At 39.3% G+C, this 15,173-nt stretch overlaps 1 protein-coding gene across 2 annotated transcripts; it reads left to right on the top strand.

Moving 5' to 3' along the window:
• Window positions 1-957: 957 nt before the first annotated feature.
• LOC119563147 (transcription initiation factor TFIID subunit 3) lies at window positions 958-13,952 on the top strand. Of its 2 annotated transcripts, XM_037876529.1 has the most exons (9): window positions 1,132-1,297; window positions 1,484-2,002; window positions 2,061-3,442; window positions 3,506-3,794; window positions 10,148-10,258; window positions 10,314-11,164; window positions 12,021-12,405; window positions 12,466-12,943; window positions 13,001-13,952. In XM_037876529.1, exons 1-9 carry the CDS (start codon window positions 1,132-1,134, stop codon window positions 13,119-13,121), a joined length of 4,302 nt encoding a protein of 1,433 aa, XP_037732457.1. In that variant the 3' UTR covers window positions 13,122-13,952. The 2 variants fall into 2 exon arrangements, with proteins under 2 accessions (XP_037732374.1, XP_037732457.1); XM_037876446.1 differs by having other exon boundaries at window positions 958-1,297; window positions 2,061-3,794.
• Window positions 13,953-15,173: the final 1,221 nt, after the last annotated feature.

Raw genomic sequence — 15,173 nt, forward strand, 5'->3', positions numbered from 1 at the left:
AAATGGAATGTTCAACGAATGTTTTATTTTATGTAAGTTTGTAGTTTAAAGCTTCCTTCTCGTCCCACGGATGCTTCGCCATCTTTCCCGCGCCACCGCAGTCCAGCTCCGAGTCCCACTGGGCATATTGGACCTTGAGGAAGTGGGAGCCGAATTGGGCACGGGGTTGTTCCGCTGATGCTGCAGGAAGTCGCCCAGCATCCCGGCAATGGCTGGTTATGTCATCTTCAACTGTTCCTTAGCGAGCGCCCTATTTTTCTCCTCCCTATAGAAGCCATTTTCCATCCATTTTTAATTTGTAGTTTCCACATCGCCTTTACACGAACACCTCCAAAGATTAAATATTTTATTCTTTGGGCCGCGGCAAACGGCGTTCGTCGAAATTTACTCGCTAAATCAGACATTTTTACTGGTATTTCATTAGCTCATCTAGTACAGCGCTGAAAAACAGATACGACGAAAAGCGTTAGCCGCGTATTTGCCTCTCTCACTCCTATGGTTAGCTCGAGGTTTTCTTCGATGTGAGTACTAGGCTTTAAGAAATACATGTGCAGGAAAAAGACGGAGAAAAAGTCGCGACGGAAAAGCCTGTCACCTGTTGGTCAAAAACTTACATAATTTACAAAAAAAAAAAAAACATTTTGAAGGCACATCCGCCTGTTTAAGCTATTGCTTAAAAATGAATATAGGTAGGTGTTAAAAATGCTCAAAAGATTCTAGCTTGTAAAAATTCTCGTCGCAACACTGTTGGCCCAGAAAAGGCCCAATTCATTTCACTACGCTGGCCTGAATGGAAATCTCGGCCTCCAGCGATTCATTATGTCAAGAGGAATCCGATTAATTCCCTGTTGCGATTTGTGTGTGAAGAGGGTATAACGCCTGTAACCGATATGTTGCGAGAAGAAAAAAGAAAGCATGTTAGGTAGTGTTGTGTATCGATTGTCGATCTCTCATCTCTAAAAATTAGAAAAATTTAAGGTGTACACAAAAGAAAACATTACCGCTGCAATACAATTTTTCGTTGCCGAGTTATAGACCGCCTGAGTAATGCGTTTAATTGACTGTACATGTAAAACGAGTCGGGTCAAGTAACTGCACGGCACGGGTGTGCCGTACACATGAAGAATAACAATGGCAGACAAATATGCTTCAGATTTGGCCCTTGTTGTTATTGCGCAGATAACACAAACTATTGGTTACAGCTGCACTCTGAGTGCCCCATTGGAGTTGTTGCAGGACATAATGCAGAAGTTTACGCAGGAGTTTGCCCGAGACCTCCATTGTAATATGGAACACGGTAGGTGTAGCTTACGACTCAAACTCAATCTACCGCTATACAAACTGTCCCCATTTACTGTACTCTTCTGTTATTATATGCTATGTACATTAAAAAATACTTGATAAGATAGCCTTCGGTGACTACATTTTGGTCGGGATTGTGTGGGATATTAAAACATTTAATGTGAAATATTTACTATTTTAGCAAATCGGATCGAGCCTAGTCTTAGGGATGCACAGCTCAGCATGAAAAATCTTAACATTAATGTTCAGGAACTATTGGATTACATCGGGAATGTCGAGCCTGTCGGTTTCACCAGAGATGTGCCCCAGTTCCCTATCAAAAAAGCTGTGAATATGAACTTTCTCAAGCCGGGAAGCGCAGAAACCCTGACCCGGCCTGTCTATATATTTGAGTATTTGCCGCCAATGCAGGACCCTGAGCCGCGGGAGACTCAGGCCGAAGCTCAAAAGGAATTTGTACAAAAACTAGAATTTGTGTCCAAGGCAGAGTTCGATGCGACAAGTTCGGTGGATAAACTGGGCACCAGTCAAATCGATTCCCGTTCTCCCAACGCGGTGATAAACTTTCCATCAAATTCCTTTGACTCGGATGTTGGTCGTTCAGTCCGTGAAATGAGCAGCGTTGTAATGACCACGGGCGGATTTATTAGTCCAGCCATCGAAGGGAAACTGCCAGAGGCCTTTATACCGGATATAATTGGTACGTCCTAGCCTTATGGCAACTTTGTTTAAGATACTCACGTAATCTGTGTTTCTAGAAAAATTTAAAGGCTTAGACGCACCTCCTCCCTCGTTGATAGCTATCAACCATTTGGAACATTCTGAAAAAGAATTGGTTACATCCGAAAAAGAAGCAGCAGTAACTTCACGAAAAGTTATACCCCCCCAATATTCAGAAACTAAAAACGTCAACCAAAATGCTGCATTATTGACAAGTGATAACGCGGAGCCATCTTTGTTATTTTCATCTAACAATCCTCCGATGGCATCCGCGTTGTCTGCTGCAATATCGAAGAAGAACAGAAAACAGAAACCGGACTTAACTGGCGAGCCTGGTCAAAGAGATAAATCCTTTAACTCCTTCGGAAAGTCTCAAGAAAAATCCCAACGAAAGGCTTTAAAAATGTATCAAAAACATTCAAAGAACCAAAATGACACTTCAAATAGTCAAATGCTGCACATGAAAAAGTCTAAAAAGCGAGTCAATCGCGGAAACAGCTTATCCGATCCGAATAGAGTACATATAGAAAAGATGTTAAAGAAGCAGGCTAAGCATAAGCAAAAGAGTGTTCAACTTGATCTCGATGGGAAAAACTACTTACAGCATTCTCAAACTATAAGCGACTTTCCCATTGAAGCGAACTTGAATACAGAAAATTCGATTCCAGCTGATATCCCTAGTGCGGCGCCTGTAGTTATAAAGCAGATTGAGAATGATTCCCAAAGTTCAGTTTTTCCAGTACAGCCAGGGGGAACACAACAATCGCAAGTATCATTGCCATCAAAAAAAAATGCATCAGAACCGGAACGAAGTAAGTTGGATATATTTAAGAAAATTTCTAAGCCCCGCACCCCCCGTCAGGATGGTGGAGCAATTTCGGTACCTCCTGGAATTGGGGTACGTGTATTTGGAAGTTCGATGACTGCTCCGCCATTAATTAGTCTTCCATCTGGGACTACTATAACACCTACACCTCCGGTAGGGCTGAATCCAGAGATCGCAAACGTTCCTAATATGAAAATGAACCAATATGGTGTATTGGGTCAAACACCATCTTCTCCTAAAGCCGACGTAGAAATGTCAATTATTGATTCGATGAAGCCAAAAAAGCGGGGCCGCAAACCTGGAGGAAAAAACCTAGTAAAACAAATAAATTTTACATCACAATCGCTTATTGAATCGGCTAAAAAGGAAAAGTCATCGCATGTAATTGCACTCCCGCTAGCGTCATCTACGATGCTGTTATCACAAAATTCCTTAAACGTATCTATGCCAACAGAGCCTCTGAACCTGTGTAACACAGATCAGGCCTCAATCGAATATATACAAAACTTTCACGCAAAAGATAAAAAGGAAAGAAAAAAGTACAAATTAAAATATGACACGAACTTACCACAAAACGTAAAGGAATTAAACAAGGTATATTCCCCCGAAACAACGTCCTCAACCCTAACTAATTCAATACATCTTATGAAACAAAAGAACGAAACAGCCTGTCCGGATCCATATATGACAGTTTCCAACACGTTATCCAATTCATCAATGTTTCCTGGCAACCAAACAGGAATGGTTCCATTGCTTCCACTATTGCACTTTCCACCACGACCAGGATTAATTCCTTCGGGACCTGGACTTTTTCCTGCAGTAACCGGACTGGTCGGCTTTGGAAATAATAACAACAGAGTGGGCATTGCACCGTTCATAGGTTATCCGGGCTCCGAAGGATCTGTTGCGGACACCGTTAGATGTCCACCAATTAAAGATGCTGCTGGTACGTGAAAATCATAATTTGTAATATTTTAAGAATTCAACAATAGAAAAACAAGCGGGAATCTAAGAAATGAATCACTAACGATGGACTTTCTCAAACGTCCTGATTTGTAAACGGCCTTAAAACGTTGAAGACCAAATAAGTTTAGAGTGCAGGTTATTTTTTAATATTGTTTATGTGTACTATATTGGTCACATATTTTTCCGGTATATTATATTTGGGGCTTGCCAAAGTTTTTTTAATACATTATAGTATTGATTTAATTTTTTAAGTTTACATTTTTGGAGCTATGGGACATCCGATCAGGATCATTTTCAAACATTATCTGCGTGGACATATTTTTTTACGACCTGAAAGTTTTAATTTTGATAGTTTTTAACCTGAGATCACAAACGATATCAATATCGTCCGACAAATGGATATGGCACATTATAGGATGACCTTTAAGCTAAAATATTTAGGGTATTCAATTGCGTTGCAAAATTGTAAACTTTGTAAGTTTGCCAGACGAGAATTGTGAACGCCCTCTATTTCAAAACATCGTTGCAGGAAATTGACGTACAAAAGAAAGATAACTTTTAAATTTTTGTATTGCTCCAACATATAATCTAGGACTTTATTAACTTCGCTCTCAGACCATCGCTTAGTTTCGACCTCCCTGGCTCCCTTTCTTGAGGGGTTTTCTTCCATTGAAATTGTTATTCAATTATTTTGTTTTATAGAAGGCAAATTTTTTTCTTTTGCATTTAAATTTCAAATTAGTTTCTTTACTTTCACTGTCATTACCATGGATTTAAACCCAACTTTTCAGTATATTTTTAGTATTTTAGATCAAATTCCTACCCATTATTAACCCCCTATTTCTACACAAGTACAACAGATTTGTATACATAGGCTGGGGTGTTGTAGGCCTTGAAAACTATTTTGTATGGAAATTGTTGTTGGAACTGCTTACACTTTTACACTTTTCAAACGTTTGCAATGCAATTGAATACCCTAATTCTTTATACGGTTGAAAAGGTTAATACTATCTTGTCTTTAAGAAAGAAAGAAGCCTTAGGTTTATTCGGTTAAAGTGCACAATAAAAATATTTATTTATTTATATAAAGCTAGCTTAAAGTTAAAACTATAGGCTAACTAAAAAATAGGAGCTCTAGCAGCGTAGGCCTTCAGCTCATCTGAGATGTGGAATTGACAACATTTTTATATACATTTAAATTTTAAGCTTAATTTGAGCTTTTTCAAGAAATGATATGATTTTTATGATGTTGTTGGGGGTTGGGTTTGAGATGGTGTTGATGGGGTTAAGTGATTGGAAGCATTCTGATCTGGGTTGGGATAAGGAAGTGCAGTGTAAAATGATATGTTGGATATCTATTGGGTAGTGGTGGCAGAATGGGCATGTGTTGGGGAGTGTTCTATCCATGTAATGGGCATTAGTCAGTTTGGTATGTCCTAGTCGTATCCGGTGTATGAGTATTTGTGTTTTCCTATTGGTGTTTGGGGGTATCTGACAGATGGATTGCGGTGAGTTCTGAAGTATTTGTTTGTACCAAGGCGATACATTGTTGTAGATGTCAGCTTGTTTTGATTGTATGTGCTTTTTCAAGAAGTGTGAAATGTCGTTAGAGTTGTTGTTTGTGGAGTAGGTAAGGGGGTATTTGTGGGCCTCTTTGGCTGCTTTATCGGCGTTTTCGTTCCCTGTTATGCCAATGTGGCTGGGGATCCAGATTAGTGTAATTTTAGGGAAGTGATTAGAAACCAGGTTTCTGATGGTTGAGGGATAGTAGGAATGGTTATTGGGGTTGGTGAGGGACTTTAATGCAGAGAGAGAGTCTGAGCAGATAGCATGTTTTCCTGGTATTTTAAGCGCAATTTTGACAGCTTCGTGTATGGCTATAAGCTCGCTAGAGAGAACAGATGAGTAGTGGGGAAGGAGTCCTGTTTTGATTGTATTCGTTTCGCTGGTTACACCATAGCTGATTATACCGTTGGCCATAGAGCCGTCGGTGTAAAGAAATTGGTGGTTGGGCAGAGTGTTTTTTAGCGATTGAAAGAGTTGTTTATATATTGTGGGAGATGTGTTGGTTTTGTTGTAGTTGGATAGTGTTGTGTTAGTAGCTTTGTTAATAATATCCATGTCGTATTTTTTATTGTAGTTGTTTTTGATTGGTGCAAAGGGAAGGTGAAGTTGCTTACAAATGTTAATTATTCTGTCTATTGTACTGGGATATTTGAATTTCTTTTTGGAGGTTTTAGCAAGTTTTTTAAGGGGGGTGTCAAAAGAGTGTATAAGTTTTTTTGAAAGTTTGCCTGTTAAAAGTTTTGTTCTGTGTTCAATTGTGCTTATATTGGCTTCTATAAGTAGGTTGTTAGTTGGTGTTGTCCTAAATGCACCTAGCGCTGATCTGATTGCTGAGTTAAGGGAAGTTTTAATACGGTTAATTAAGTGTTTAGGAGCGTTTCCGTAAATGGGCAGACAGTAATCTATTTTTGATATGAGGATGGATTTTACAATATGGATTAGCGAGGAAGTGTTGGTATTGTATTTTAGAGAGGAAAGGTGCTTAATGATGTTCAGGGGCTTGCATAGTTTGGTTTTTAATTTGTTTATATGGGTGGACCAGTTGTATCTATTGTTTAGCGTGAGTCCTAGGATTGTTGTGTTGTTCGTTGTTGGGATATTAACAGTGCCGGTACGGATTTCAGATTTACAATTATGTTTGCGGCATATGTGTAGGCTTTGGCATTTTTCGATTGATAGGGAGGCTCCAGAGTCGGAACACCAATGGCCTATTTCCTGGAAGAGGGAAGAGAGGTCGACAATGGGGTTTTTTCTTCTGTTGTGTTCAATAATTAGGTGGAAGTCGTCGGCGTAAGCAGTGAATTTGATTTGTCTTGGTAGGGCTATTATTTTTGTTAGGGAATTGTAAGAAATTAGGAAAAGGATGACTGAAATGGGTGAACCTTGTGGGATGCCGTTGTCGAGAGGAAAACTGTTAGATAGATTTCTGCCGTTTTTGATAATAATTTTTCTATTTTTCATGAAGTTCGAGACGTAGTTTATGATTCGGGGTCCTAGCTGCCATTCTTGGAGCTGTTGAATTATTGAGTGCACCCCTATTTTGTCGAAAGCCTTGGAAAAGTCCAACGAGATGATAGAGAGGTGGCGCTTTAAGGATAGGGATCTAGTTGCTAGGTGGTCTACATATAGTAGACTGTCTAGAACTGATTTACCTCTTTTAAATCCGAACTGGTTGTTGTGAATGAGTTTGTTCGTTAGAACAAACCACCACAACCTTTTCGCGATAATTTTGTCCAAAATTTTGGCTATGCATGGGTTTAAGGATATGGGTCTGTAGGATTTAGGTTCAATTTGCGGTTTTTGGGGTTTAAGGATAGGAAGGACGAGACTAACTTTGTAGGCTTGCGGTATGTGTGTATTTAGAATATTATTATAATGATTGAGAATTCTGATTTTGAAGGAGGGAGGAGAGTTTTTTATCATGGAGTATGAGATGCGGTCCATACCAGGGGTGGAGCCTTTGAGGGAGTTAAGGGCGGATAACATTTCAGTATAGGATATGTCGTTTTCAATTTGGTTGGCTGCTTGACACGGAATGTGATTTATTGAGTTATTTATAAGCAGTTTGTTAATTCTAAAGGAATCAGAGAAGTTTGTGTCCTTGGCTTCTTGCGACCATAGGTCCCCGAAGGTGTTGGCTATTTGTGAGGGGCAAGTGTGAGTGACTTGTGTAAGGGGGTTGTATATAGCATGTATATGTTTTGTTGGGTAAAGGCCGCATAGTCGTTTTATGTTGGCCCACATTCTCGATGGGTCGGAGTTAGGGTTGATGTCAGATGTAAAATTGTATAATGATGTTTTTTTCGCTTCCTTAATAGCTCTTCTAAATTTAGCGTTTGCTTTTTTAAATTCTAAAATGTTTATTGTGTTTATGTTTCGTTTTAGGAGTTTAAATTTATTGTTTTTTGTGTTTTTTAGCAATGTAAGTTCTTGATTCCACCAGGGGACAGTGTGTTTATGGGAAAAGGTTGTGTTTTGTGGAATAGCTGTATGAGCAGATTGTATAAGTGTTTTTTTAATTTGTGCGGCTTCTTTATTAACGTTGTTGCTACAAGGTTGTGTTGAGGAGCTGAGTTGAGTAATGGTGTTGGAAAATAGTTTCCAGTCTGCTTTGGTCAGATTAAAGGATGGTTTGGCGAGAAAGGGATGAGAGGAAGTGTTTGGGAACATAGAAATAAGGATAGGAAAATGATCGCTTCCGTGAAGGTCATCGATCACTTTCCACGTTATTTCGGGTGCTATGTCTGCAGTGGCAAGAGAGAGGTCTATGTGTGTAAATGTGTTGTGAGTGGAATAGTGTGTTGGAGTCTTGTCGTTAAGGAGTATGTAGTCAGATCTGTCTATGAATTTGGCAACAATGTTGCCCCTAGAGTTGGCTCTGGTAGAACCCCAATATGGGTGCCAGCTGTTGAAATCACCTAGGACTATAGTGGGTAGGTTTGTTGGGGAGAAGACGTTTTGGAGGTTGTTTGTGTGAAATTGTTTGTTGGGAGAGATGTATGTGGATATTAGGGTAAATTTTGTTTTGGAGTTAATCAGAATGGCTATAGCTTCGAACTCTGGGATCAGTTGGTGTTGCGTGTGGGAGATAGAATTATGCACCAGTAGCGCTGTGCCTCCGAATGCATTAGTATTGTGGCTGCATAAAAGCGTAAAGTTTACAGGGGTAGGTAAAGATTCAGTGTGGGATATATGGGTTTCTTGTAGGGCAATTATATGTGGGTTATATTGTTTGAGGAGTATTTGGAGTTCTTGGTAATTATTCTTATAGCCTTTTATGTTCCATTGAATTATTTTAAGCATTAATCTAGGTTAGTAGGAGTGATTGGTACTTCAATTAATTTCCATATCGCATGAGTCGCTCGAAGCATTCTCAGGCGTAATTGAGTTTTTTTTGGTTTTCTTAGTGGTGGTTTTGGCTGCGGCCTTGAGGTTTGCGATCGTGCGTTTGGACGTGGTAAGCGGTAGGATTTGGACAGTGTTGGTGGTTGGTTTGGGGGGTTTGGTTAGTTTTAGGTTATCTAAGTTATTATCTGTGTTTGTGAGGTCTGCATATGATGTTGGTGTAGTCCTTGAGGTAGTTGGTCCTTGTTGGGTATGGTTGGGTCCTTTGAGATGATGGGGTCCTGAGTTTTGTTGTGGTGTAGGGTTTGGATGAGTGTGTTGGTTAGTTTTAGTTATTGATGCGTATGAGTGTGGGGTGGTGACTGAGTAACGAGATCGTAAGATGGAGAGAGCAGTTTTGTTGTCGCATTTTTTTGTTGTTTTAATTGCTGTAAGTTCCTGTTGGGTTCTGAATATGGGGCAACTTCTGTTTACAGAGTTGTGAGGATCAGGGGTTTGGTTTTCTTTGCAGTTTACGCAACGTGCGGGTCTTGTGCATTTGTCGTTCGTGTTTGGGTCCAAGTGGTATTCTTGTCCGCAGTTGTAGCATAATTTATTGTTTCTACATGTATTGCTAATGTGGTTAAACATAAAGCATTTATTGCATCTAAGGGGCAAGGGAATGTATTCCCTAACATTGGTTTTCTGGTAACCGATCATAACATATTCCGGGAGAGTAAGCGTGTTGAAGGTGAGAATTACGAGGCCGGTCTCTGTAAGAGTACCGTTTTGTCTCTTTAGTATTTTCTTTACGTCGCAGACTAGCTGACTAGCAAGTTCTCTTTTAATTATGCTTTCGTCGATTCCTCTAATGTCGTTAGAGTATATGACTCCCTTGGTAAAATTAAGAGAGTTGTGAAGTTGGACGTTAACAGCTATCTCGGCGAAGGCTTTCAGTTGGAATAATTTCTTTGCTTGAATGTTGGTTTTTGTTTTGATTAGTAGGGTTCCGTTTCGGAGTTTTTTACATTCCTCTACTTCACCGCTGCAGACAAAGTCTATTTGCTTCTTGATCAAGAACGGGGAAATATTGTTTAGATCGAGATTTGGATCTGATCTAGATATGGTAATGTATTTAGGGCCAGGTGTTTCTAGGAGTTCCATGTTATTGCTATGGGTAGTTGGTGGACCCCGATCGGGTGGGTCCCCCATCTTGGCGTTGCTACTTTTATGGAGCGTAGGTTATGCTTGGCACTTGCACTTCTTGGACTTGCAGTTACCGTTTGCTTTTTTATTGTTGTTTTTATTGTATGTTGGTTTGTAAGATAAGCTTTGGTTTTGTAACGATGATAGAAAGGCACGACTGTTCTCTATGAGAGTGAGTTTGTGACTGATAAAAATATTATTATTAAGCAATTGTCATATTAATTAAATTTTTTCAAGATACTGGTACTGATCAATTCCTAAGGCGATCCGCACAGATGGACTTGCAAATTGATAGAAACTATTGCAATGTTGCCCCGTTGGTGCCAGACTCTATGAAATTTTCTGATTGTAAGTTTGTTGTTAAAAATATAAGTACTGCAATATTAACTTAATTTAACTGTAGGTAAACCAGTAACTTGCGGTCATACTGACATGGAAAATACATTTGCACCACAGGCTCCACCGAAATTTAAATCAAGACCATTAGTACAGGCTTCTGGAAATCTTGGTGATCCAATTGAGGTATCCGATGACTCAGACGAATCGATACAAAACAGACAGCTGGTTCAAAACAGATCTCCGTTACCTTCCCCAAACAACGCTAGATCGAGCTCAGTACAACCACAGTCTCAATCGTTTGCGCCTCCATCATCTTTATGCGAAGACAAGAACCAAATGGATTTAAGGAATATTATGCCTAATTCAAGCTCTAGTGAAGCAATTAAGAAGTTAAAAAAGTCAGTTAAACTGAACCTTCCCGATGTAAAAAACATAATTCACACAGCTGCTCCCCAGCCATCATTTCCTCAATTTAACTTACCAAATTTTATAGGAGGTGATAAGTTCAGTTTAGCTGGTGGAGCGGATCTTATCCCTTTGGCGAGAATAGATTGCGGCTCGGCATATTCATCCCAAAAGGTGCCATCCAGTAGCTTGACGGGGGGAGTGGCTTCAGGCGTAAACCCTATTTTACCAAATCACGTATCTGAAGATCAGCAATTTATGTCTACATTTTCAAACTACGATGATATCACTATTACACCAACCGGAGCGATGTCGCTAGATCTCAAAGTGCGCAAACACCATAAAAAGCCAAAAAAGATCAAAGATGGAAAAATTAAAAAGAAAAAGGACAAAAAAGATAAATCAAAGAGAAAAGATCGAGCTGGGATAGCGTCTTATAAAAGTGACCGAAAAATAAAAGGGCTTGACAAAAAGCAAAAAAAGGAAAAAAAGAAGGATAAGGAAAAACAGGTTGGTCATAATTCCATTATATCAAAAGAAATTGTTAAGAATAAAAAGTTTTCCTGACCGATACTCGGAAGTACAAAGTTTTTCTTGCTTGACATTACACAAAATGTTTACTTCAAAATACCAATGGATTCAGTTCGCTTCAATAACTACAAAAGTATATGGATGGACACGTAACTGTGCTAAAACCTTATGCAAGTAATTTAGGTCAAATTTGCTTACAATTGTTTTTTAGGGCAAAAATCCAATTGAAAAACAATGTAAATTAATATTATTGGGGCATATCTTAAAATCTACTGATTCGGAACGAAACAAATTTTTATCAGATATTTTTTATGGGATCACTTAAGGTCCTGGTTAAAAAGAAATTAACAAAAAACTAATTTACAACTTGATTCATGTAGCCCAATAATATTTAAGTGTAGTCTCTTAATTATAACTCTGTGAGTTTTTTTTAATAGTAATACAAGTTTTTGTCTAAATTTTAAAATTACTGCGCAATAAAAAATATGTTGTATTCCTACTTGTTGATACGTAGAGGTGGTGCAACTTTGGTGCAATATACAGCATGATATGGTTTTAATACTCTCGCATTTAACGTAGTTTCGATATGTTTTAAGAACTTATTGAATATATCGGTAGTTTTATCGAATACCCAATAACTATCATAGAACGAATTTTTACCAAAATACCGTTTTAGGTTTGGTATAACTGCAAGGGTATATAAACTTAAACTTAAACGATAATTTCCCTTCTCGTTCTTATATGGTTTTTTTGAGGATATTCTGGGCGATGTCCACTGGTTACAAAGAAACGCATCTTTCTCGTTTTATTGCAAATGTTTCATTTATCTTTTCAGATTTTAATCCATATTCCGGATGTCGACGAATTGCCCAGGGCGCCTTTAATAAACAACATAGATCATGGCTCTACTCAAAGTGTACCCGTGAGTGCACCTGTGATGAAATCAAGTCCAAAGCCAATAAAATCACCAATAACGGCCACTTGTGCAATGTCTCCAAAGATACAGCAGCCTCAATGTCAAATACCAAAACTAACACTAAAACTAAGTGGCAAATCCACAACGTTTCCGGCTCCTGAAAAAGAGAAAGACACGCTGGATACAGGAAAGGTTAAACAGCCAACTATATTTCCAGTAGAAAAGAAAGAGCGTGAGCGAGATAATTCTCCGGAGCTAGCCCGGTTCTCCCCATTGGTCACCGGGCCGCCCAAGAGCAAGCAATGTACGTAGGGTTTTTAATTGATCACTTAGTAACATGATAAAACCTTCATATTAATTTCAGCTGATACACATTTATCAGGCATATCAAATGCAGGACCTCTTTTAAGCAACAGTTCCGTTAGTTCTACCCAAGTAATACCAGAACCCCCAATAGCTACGCGAACGTCGCAGATATCCATAGGTCAAACCTCGTCCAGCTCAGCCGGTTGGCTGTCGAACCCTAGTAACAGTAATGCTGCGTCGTCCACGCTTTCGGCTAGCTCAGTTTTGTTACCACAGCAATTGATGTTGACATCTAATACGATCATAAATAACTTCCCATCAGTAATGACCAGTAGTGGAGGGTCCGCGCCAAAAACTGGCTTGTTCAGTTCACCAGCAAATATTCCAGAAGAGAGTTCCCATATTGCAGAAGCAAGTCGTCCATCGTCATACGTTGACGCCGAGGGTAATCGTATATGGATTTGTCCGGCTTGTGGAAAGGTAGACGATGGTTCTGCTATGATTGGATGTGATGGCTGCGATGCGTGGTATCATTGGTATGATAATACTGAACCCAATCTGCTAAATTTACTTACGATGATATTTCATTTTAGGATTTGTGTGGGAATTACTTTTGCCCCTAAGGACAACGACGATTGGTTCTGTCGCGTTTGTGTGACAAAAAAAAGAGTCCATGGGTCTGAGAAAAAAAAGAGGCGAAACAAGAAAAAGTAACTTACTTTATTTAGTTAAATGACACAGCCCGACAGAATTTCCTTCTTCTTCGTTGTCCACGCCTGATAGCATTTTATTTTTATAAATTAGGCTTTACCTAGCATAAGTTGTCACTGCACCGTTGTTCTCGGTGTGATTAAGTTAAGATAATAACAATTTATATTTGCATATTGGCTTATATCACAAACATCAACCATACTAAAAACCTTAATCATACTGTAAGTACCGGAGCTGACGGACTATAGGTGTAGTGGCAACTTATGCTTAGAAAAGTCTAGTTTATCGAAACAAAATGCTGTCAGGCCTAAGCAACCAAAAGAGGAAAATTCTGTCGCGCTTGTTATATACAGGGGTGTCACAGAAATCTCTTCCAATCAAATTTCCCCCTAAAAGTACATTTCTGTGTCACAGAAACCGGTTTAAAAATGAGTAGACGAAAAATGTTTTAAAAATCAGTCCAAATTTTCTCCGAAATTCTATAAATTCTGTGAGATCGAGGGTTTTGGTTTGTTGGTTTCCAAAACAACCGTCCTCAAAACTGTCGACGGTTTATGTGACACTCCTGAATATGTTCTGTAGTTTTTTAACTTTAACCCAGACGTACCGCACAGGACTTTGCTTCGTCAATTTAGCAAGTTATTGCCTTATTAAACATTTTTTAAAATAGTTATAAAATTGTTTTGGGATCGGAAGGCTCTCCGCATTCATTTACAGACGGAACTTCTTATTATAAAATCAATCTATTCGGTAAAGCCGAGTATTTTGCAAAATTAAAGAAACGACAAGTTTGTTGATATGTGCGCTAAATAAAACATCGTATCTCCCAATAAAGTGATTGAACTCATTACTTCTAGTAAATGACCGACACAGGAATCGCATAAAAAATTTGTAATTTAAACGATTGTAAGTCGGGTGCTTACAGGGACATCAAATAAAGAAAGTGGACCAGGTGGCCCATGTTAGAACGAGTGCGGCGCCTTCATCTGGGACAACAAGATGGTGAAGTAAAAAGCAACTACTACGACGCCATTGATTCCTAGTCAGACCACTGCGATTAGGGTGACAGCTCCCTAGCATGGAAGTGTTGTAACCACAGCTGGAGGTCTTCTAGCAGTACAAATCCATCCTCCGATGTTGGATTTCTTAAAAAAATCGCATAGTTGAATATAGAGATGGAAGGCTTAAGAGTTGTGAACAACGTAAGTATTGCCAGCGATAAGCAATAAACAAGTATAAAAAACAAGCTGCTGCATTTGTGAGCCAGCACAGTTAGCAAGTAGCAGTCATCATACACAATTTTGTGATCCTACGCCTGGATGACACCGAATGGAAATACATAAGTATTTGGAGGTCAGTCAGACAACAGAGCTTTATACCCGTTACTTGTAGATTAACGTAACTTTGCATTCCTCGGAAAATGTGTAACAGGTAGAACGAAGCGTTTCCGACCCTATATGTTCTTGACTAGGATTACTAGTTGATCTAGCCATGCCCGACCGTCTGTCTGTCTGTCGATATAAACGCCAAGATCTCGAAAACGAGCAATGGAATTGACGGATCCAACGCTAATGGAAGACATTGCGTCCAAGCTCCCTACAAACAAGCGAGTGGAGTGGGAAAGGCATGCTGCTCTTCCCAGAGGCATGTCAAAACGCCCCCGATAATGTTAGATATTAAACAATAATATAAGTCAAACAAATCGTATTAAGCTTCAGACTAGGGACCTCCTACTGCAGGGGTAATGTTTATTAATTAGCGTCGAAGAGTGTTTAGAGACGATCGCACCTGCAACATACAAAAGTTCCGATATAAAAAAAATAACGAAAGTGTATTAAACGATCTCATTCAGCACACTTGATTAAAATGAACACCACGACTATTTAGGGGCCGTTCCTGGAAGGGGGGCCTTAGAGTATCTGGGTCGCGAGTAGTGATGCCGGAGGACGGAGCCGATCCGCCAGGGTTACATGGTCTTTAGGATTACTGTTCGTCCCGTTTCAAAACTTATAGGTTTGGATTTTACTGAAGGGGTTCTTAACGGGGCCGGTGATT

Source organism: Drosophila subpulchrella, chromosome 4, assembly GCF_014743375.2.
Source record: "Drosophila subpulchrella strain 33 F10 #4 breed RU33 chromosome 4, RU_Dsub_v1.1 Primary Assembly, whole genome shotgun sequence".
NCBI lineage: Eukaryota > Metazoa > Arthropoda > Insecta > Diptera > Drosophilidae > Drosophila > Drosophila subpulchrella.

Excerpts from the sequence above, each read along its gene's own strand:
- LOC119563147 (XM_037876446.1), top strand. The coding sequence starts at position 1,132 with ATGGCAGACAAATATGCTTCAGATTTGGCCCTTGTTGTTATTGCGCAG. Across the intron at positions 10,259-10,313 it reads CTCTATGAAATTTTCTGATT|GTAAACCAGTAACTTGCGGT; the intron begins GTAAGTTTGTTG and ends ATTTAACTGTAG. Across the intron at positions 12,406-12,465 it reads GCCGCCCAAGAGCAAGCAAT|CTGATACACATTTATCAGGC; the intron begins GTACGTAGGGTT and ends TATTAATTTCAG.